This window comes from Tigriopus californicus, chromosome 12, assembly GCF_007210705.1.
Source record: "Tigriopus californicus strain San Diego chromosome 12, Tcal_SD_v2.1, whole genome shotgun sequence".
Classification (NCBI taxonomy): domain Eukaryota; kingdom Metazoa; phylum Arthropoda; class Copepoda; order Harpacticoida; family Harpacticidae; genus Tigriopus; species Tigriopus californicus.
In genome coordinates, this window is record NC_081451.1 from 4,885,363 (window position 1) to 4,892,575 (window position 7,213).

The 7,213-nt window shown below is 42.8% G+C and overlaps 1 protein-coding gene across 1 annotated transcript; it reads left to right on the plus strand.

Moving 5' to 3' along the window:
* Nucleotides 1–3,497: 3,497 nt before the first annotated feature.
* LOC131892264 (PAN2-PAN3 deadenylation complex catalytic subunit PAN2-like) lies at nt 3,498–6,273 on the plus strand. Its single transcript, XM_059242056.1, has 5 exons — nt 3,498–3,763; nt 3,867–4,847; nt 4,967–5,072; nt 5,155–5,578; nt 5,703–6,273. Exons 1-5 carry the CDS (start codon nt 3,513–3,515, stop codon nt 6,182–6,184), a joined length of 2,244 nt encoding a protein of 747 aa, XP_059098039.1. The 5' UTR covers nt 3,498–3,512; the 3' UTR covers nt 6,185–6,273.
* The last annotated feature ends 940 nt before the right edge of the window (nt 6,274–7,213 follow it).

A 7,213-nucleotide genomic window follows, 5' to 3' on the forward strand; every position in this document is an offset into this window, starting at 1 on the left:
CAGCAATATTTTTGTTTGCCAAATGGGCAACAAGCTATAACAGTTTGTTCCTAGTTTTGACACAACATTCTGGGGACTAGAATGTAATGGAAAACATTTTTCCTCCAAAATTTGCATGTTGGTGGGTGGCATTCTTCGACAAGAAGGACATTTAAAGGGCGGAGGGAGTTTGAACCTGATGAGTCTATGGTTTTGAAATGATTTAAAAGCAAAAGATACTTTTTGAGGTACTCGACAATTTAAGTGACTTATTCTAATTTTTAAAGATCCAATCAATCATGCCGGCCAATTCTCATTGTCTGCAGTTTCTTGCACTCCCTTCCTATTGGGGACGAGCTCAAAATATTGGACGTGGGATGAACTTACGCTCTGGTTACGATTTTCAAACCATCATTTTATGTTGAAGGACGTTTATTTTAGTTTAGGCATTCGTATTTACACACAAGGGCCCTAAATGAAGTTGGTTATAGAATTCTTCAGCCAGCGAGTCTTTTGTTGAAGACAATGAGTGTTAGTACCTTTTTCAAGAATGATCTGTAGGTCACAGAAGTCGGAACCTAGAATCTAGAACGGTATCTAGACGTTATCAGAAAAGCACATTTTCTTGATTTAGTTGTTGGAAAAACACCATCAATCTCTCGAGCGCTTTAACTTTAAAGAGCCAACCGATTATGCTCGTGAACTACAGTCCTCTCAATCCTTATTCTCATAGGNTGGAAAAACACCATCAATCTCTCGAGCGCTTTAACTTTAAAGAGCCAACCGATTATGCTCGTGAACTACAGTCCTCTCAATCCTTATTCTCATAGGGCACACTCCTTTAAAATTTGACGTGGAAAGACGATTTGGGCTCGATAGACAACAACAACAATCAAATTGGATGAAAACCGAAGATCATAGTGTTATGAGAGTTTTGTGACAAGAAATAACACAAGGACGCTCAATAAGTAAGATAGATGGGGCTTATAGATCTGTATTGGTTGCGAGATGACGTCTGTTTCAGGAATAATCGGGTCATCAAAAAGTCGGGATCCAGACGTTAACAGTAGCTGGAATGTCATCAGAAACCCACATCACTAATTCAATGGTTGAAAAACATCATGGCTCCCGTACTTCAGTTAATGGCCGTTTATCCTCCCATAAGATATTTTTGCTCTTTTGGGGGTCTAGCTATCAGTTTTTTGGCTCCTCATCAATAACAACAACATTTATACAGATCTAACGTCAATATTGGACTTTTGAAGAGGGAAAGAAGAGGATGTCAGGATATTTTTTTGGGTAGGTTGCTTGAACTTATGGAGCTTTATTCCCCATTTTGAAAAGCGAATTAGTGACTTCCCAAAAACTGATGACACCTCATCATCAAGGATGGGCAAATTGTGTCTAGAGTTTGAATCAGATTGAAGTATTAAGACAAAGCTTTTGTAATGGCGCTACGCTAACCTTTAAAAGTTTACTAGAGAAGCAAAATTGGTGCGTTATTTAGTTCAATAAATAATTGCTAGGACAGTTGGCAAACCCGCATCTTTGAAGCAGGTCAGTAGCAGGGCAACCTTTGTTGCAAAGGCACATCACATTGAAAGAGTAAGAAAGATTCAGACAAAGTTGTCCACTCGTAGAAGTGAGTACATCAATATTGGGGGACCGACCTGACCATCTTGAGCTGAGTCTGAGACGGGTGCTCAAATGTCTCATTGGGGAGGGGCCGACGGGTCGTTTAATAATGCCCGATTGATCGCGTGAGAATCCTACGAGTAATAACTACCGAAAGAGCCTCTGATTGAGCCATTTCCATTCCTAATTGGCAATTTCCAGGTGCAGACGCACTTCAGATAAGAATTGATTGCAGCTTTGAAGGGACCACTGGTGGAAATTATTTTATATGCTAGACAAATTGCGTGTAATCGACATAAAACATCTGAAATTTCTTTCAGTCGAACACCGGAGTTTTCATGTAAATGCTAATTTCAGCGACGAGTCGAAAATAGTCCATCGGTTGAAGCATGGCATCCTTGGAAAACTCACAATGGTACGTCAAGTACCAATCTCTGCAACAAGGAAAATCAAGGCATGGAATAGTATGATATATCGCTAGCAAGTTCAGTGTCACCAGTGAAAGCAACCCCGAGGCCGAATTACCCGAGCTATTCAATTTTCCCAAATTTCAGCTCCCATCTCCCCATTCTCGTGGGAAATGACGGATTTTTCGTCGGTTTATGCCAAGACCAACGTGCGAATGTCAACATTAGAATTCTTCAAAAATAACGCGGGGATGACGATTGACTGGTGATTGGTTCAATTCTCAGTTACTTCCGTCACCACCAAAAATTAATTCCAGGGAAGGGCACGCGTCTGATGATTTAATGAATGCACAAGGGACCAAAAAGACGTTTGTTTCCAGCAACTCAAATCAAATTATTCTTAATTGGCACTTGCCCTTCCTGGCTGGGTTATTTAGCACGAGACTGTTTTTGAGCACGATTAAAGACGACTTGGGGACAAGGGACCCACAAGTATTCTAACAACGCATTGAAGAACATTTTCTAACATTTTATAAAATGTCATCACAACTCATTCACTCAGTTTTGGCCTGCTCAGAATTGTCTGTTGAGGGATAATTGATTGACTGAATGAATGATTTCTAATCGCTTATTTAGAACCTGAGAAATATATGCTCAAGAATATAGTAACAAAAGGCAAATTAACTTTTGCTTGTTTGCTATTGTTGGTTCTTGAATAAATCATTACTGAAAACGAAGACATGCAACAATCAATTGACGAGAGGCCAAAGCCAAAAAGAGCAGTCAGAGCAATTTGTCAATTCAACAATTCGTAAATGTTGCAAGTATCCTTTGTTACGTTTTCAATTGAAATTGCGTTGAAATTCATTGATCAGACCCTAGGATGTGCCGCTTAATATCAAACCCCTCCAATGCAGTGGGGTCACATTAGATTCCCCTCTTGTCGGCCATTTTCTTAGTATTTCTTGGTTCGCCGTGTTGTCAAAAATAGCCATTTCATTTCAGAGACTTGATCCTTGTTAAGTTAAGGTTCTAGCACTAGTGGTTGTAACATACAAGTAGCTGCAATTGATTCCCGAAAAGTGGGGACAAAGTATGTAGACATTTTCAAGATGGTTACTGGAGTGAGTTTGAGGACTCGATAATTGTTTCATCATACTAGCTAGCTATTCATCAACAAAAATTGTTGCACACTCTGGTTGATAACTAGCCCAATCATAAGAGAGTTGCTGAGCTATGGTCGGTAGCTGACCAATATACATGCCCAACCCCATCTCCCGTGGAGCTATTAGGTGAAAAAAGAACACACCGGCGCATTCAATAGCCCAACAGCTACCAGGCCGGCGCGCTGACCGGTCCAACAGTGGAGATTTCCATGAATTCAGGATTCAACCATCAGTTTGTCGTGCGTATCCAACAAAGTCACATCACAACTTTGTCTCGACAAGCTAACATTACTAAAAATTACTAACAAATTACTAATCTTCCAAGATGGCCACATTCTACTACTGCAACTCGTCAGCCAACGAATTCCTTGCTCACCAACAAGGTGCAGAGTGGACGGAAAATACGCTCTCTTGGATGACATGGGATTCATCCATGACCGGAAATTATGTCGCAACCATTTTCAACCCATTGGAAGGTTGGTACGATTTCCAGCAAGATGGTGATGCCCCCTTGGACAATCACGACGCCACCACTGCTTTAAAGCATCAAAATCAAAAAGAAGAACATGCAAACAGGTAAGTGTTGAGATTATTGATTAGTATTATATGATTAGTATTAAAATATTATTGCCGATGGGTCTTCTGACACAAAAAACCATTTGTTTGAACCTTATTTCAGCATCAACCATGACAACAGCCACGAGGCGCCAATAGTCCAGTCCCAAATCGATCGAGTGCCAGAGCAATACCAAAGGTTGCGCATCCAATTTGGAAAGTGGGGTATTCCCAGCACAAACTTTCACCAATTCAACCGCACCGGGTTCTGTGGGCTTCAAAGTTGTCTGGATAACTCCTATTGTATTGCCATGATCCAACAACTGTATTACCAAAAGGATATGCGTGAAATGGCCCTTGAGCATAGCTGCCACGCTGATCAGTGTCTGGTGTGTGAACTGTCGTTTCTGTTTCACATGATGGACCAGAGCCCCGGATTGTTGTGTCAGCCCGACAACTTCCTCAGATCTCTGCGAACTCATCCTGAGGCTATTGCTCAAGGACTTGTGTTCTCCAACGATTGGGATTCAGTGAATGTCTCTCAAATGAGTGGAGTGGTACAGGCATGGCGTCAGTTCATTCTTGATCAATTTGACGGATTCGTGGTAGACAATCGGTTTTCTCGATTGTGCAAAGTGCAAGGTGTGAACGTGACCAAGTGTTCTCATTGCCGCGGCTTCTTTGGTGTTGAAAGTGACAATACAAACGGTTGTGACTTGGTGTATTCACTTGGAACAGGACCCGAGCATAATGGGAAGAAGGCCAGTTTTGAGGACCTCCTTTGCTCCAGCCTGAACTCGCCTCAAGTGTTGGCGGAACCGAGGTGGTGTGGGCGTTGCCGGCGTTTTCAGACGCCCAATACGACACGCCAAATTCAGTGTTTGCCAACATCGCTCTCGGTCAACATGGGATTGGACAAACGACGTGACAATCTCCTGACTTGGCAGGAGCAATGCGCCCAATTGGCCAGCGCTTGCTCTGATGACGGCCAATCCTGGATCCCGGAGCACCTCACGCTTCGCCGATTGGCCAATGGTGCCTTGAAGGGAGGAGCCACTGAGTTGGGAACGTCGGATCAACTTCTTGAGTTGGCTCAGTACGACTTGTAAGCTGTTTGTTTCTTTGTTTGCTTTCTTATTTTCTCGCAATGAGTAATATCAACTAGTATTATTGCTCAATTGTGCTGCGAATCAACTGAACGTTCTCGGTTTCTTCTTGGTTTAGACAATCGGTGTGCTTGACGATCTGTGACCCAGGCACTGGACAGGCTTTAAATGTTGTGGCGGCCATCAACGTGGGCCCTTTCTACCACGCGAGGGTGGGTTCTCCGGTGAGTTTTGTTGTTCTTTCTTCACAATGACTGAATTGAAATGAATTGTTTCTAATTGACCTTACTTTCTCATTCGGTTTAGGTCAGCCAATGGTACTTGTTCAATGGGTACAGCATTGCACCCATTTGTGTTTCCGAGCTCTTGGGACTGAATGTGGATTGGCGAATCCCAACCACTCTGGTCTATCAGCGGAGGGGAGTGAACCACCCATTGACAAAGGAAACTCCCACCATCCCTGCCACGCACCCACCCAAGCAAAAGCATCCAATTGGCTTTGACATTTTCCATCCAAGTCGAGGTCAGGGCTTGCCCACGACGTTCTGCCCTTTGGAGGAGAGTGAAGTTCCGGTGGCTGGAGATCTGGTGGCCTTGGATGCCGAGTTTGTCACTCTCAAGCCGGAAGTCAAGTCTGTGGGTCTGGATGGACGCCTGAGCATCACCAAACCTGTTCAAAGGGCCGTGGCACGTGTCACTTGCGTCCGGGGATCGGGTCCCTTGTGCGGAGGTAGGGATACTAACCTAAAACTAACTAATGATGATGAAAATGAATTTTCGTACTCCAATATTATCATCATGAACCAAGCGCTAATGATTGTACTTGGTTTTTATGATTTATCTGTTTCTTGCAGTCCCGTTCATTGACGACCATATCTCTTGCGAGGAAGAGGTCCACGACTACGTCACCAAGTACTCGGGGATCCGCCCAGGGGACCTGGACCCACAGATGAGCTCCAAGTATTTGACATCCATGAAGACGACCTACAAGAAGATCTTGTACTTGGTGGATGCGGGGTGCATCTTCGTGGGGCACGGGCTGAAGAACGACTTCGGCATGCTCAATGTGGTCGTTCCCCCGGAACAAGTGGTGGACACGGTCCATTTGTTCCACTTGCCCAACCAAAGATTGCTCTCTCTGAAGTTCCTGGCGTGGTACTTCTTGGGCAAGTACATCCAAGGGGGCAACCACGACTCCACTGAAGATGCAGTCACTGCCTTGGAACTCTACCAAGAGTACCGCCAATTTCAGGCCCAGCAAGTGATGGATCAAGTCTTGAACGCGTTGTACGAGCAGGCCAGAATTTGTCAATGGACTGTGCCAGAGCCAACCTGATTGCTCGACTCTGTTTTGCTTTGTTGACACGTTGTCATGTTGTACTTAATTCTTCTTAGGTAAATATGTGGCGACTGATATAAATAAAGTGAATATTGTCCAATGCAAGTCATCGCGAAAATATCCCTTTAATTCAGTTACCTTAATAGCTAGGAAGTAGGTCATGGTGATACGCAGATTCATTCATGGATTGGTTGGGATACCAAGTATCATACTAGTCTGGAGTTGTGACAAAATGCATGATTTATCAAAAACCACCCGACACGAGGATCTAGTTCGTCAAATGGGTCAAAATAAGAAAACTAATCATCAAAGGAGCATAATCTTATAAAGACTACTTTTTACGCAAAATACGTGCAAGAATAATTGTGTTTTGGATAAAGCCATTGAGCATTGGGCAGCTTTATGTATTTGTTCCCTAAATGTTCGAAGGAGGTGACAAGGATACAAAATGATGATGCTCAGGGGATGTAGGTTGCATGCAAACCAGGTAGGTGGAATCCAAGGATACGGGTTTGTTTGATATTCCATTGTTTTCAATTTCCAATCCAACATGGGAATATCAGATCCTGTGATGTTTTGTGACACTTCGTACGCCTTTTCGTTCGTTGATAACTATATGATTTCATGTCTTCTCGCTGTGGATTCAAATACCCTTTTATGTATAACCTGGGACAATCAATAAAACGTCAAACAAGTATAAGCGCTTTATATCACACATACAATACTTTATTTGACATCTTCATTGACAGAGAAAGAATAGGATATAAGGGCTGCCACAAAGTAAGCCGGCACTTAAAATACAAATAATTGAAAAACAATATGAGACGCATTCATCGAACTTTTCTATGATTATGTTTGAACTGCCATCAACCTTTCTTATTAGTAAAATTATACATTTGGCCTCCCTTTTGTACGAGCAATTTGACTGATACGTTTTAAAACTCCATTCACTGTGGCAACCACTGTTAATGGTGATATTTCCCAGGTAGCCTTTAATTCTCTTTCGGGTGCCTCTACATTTTTTTA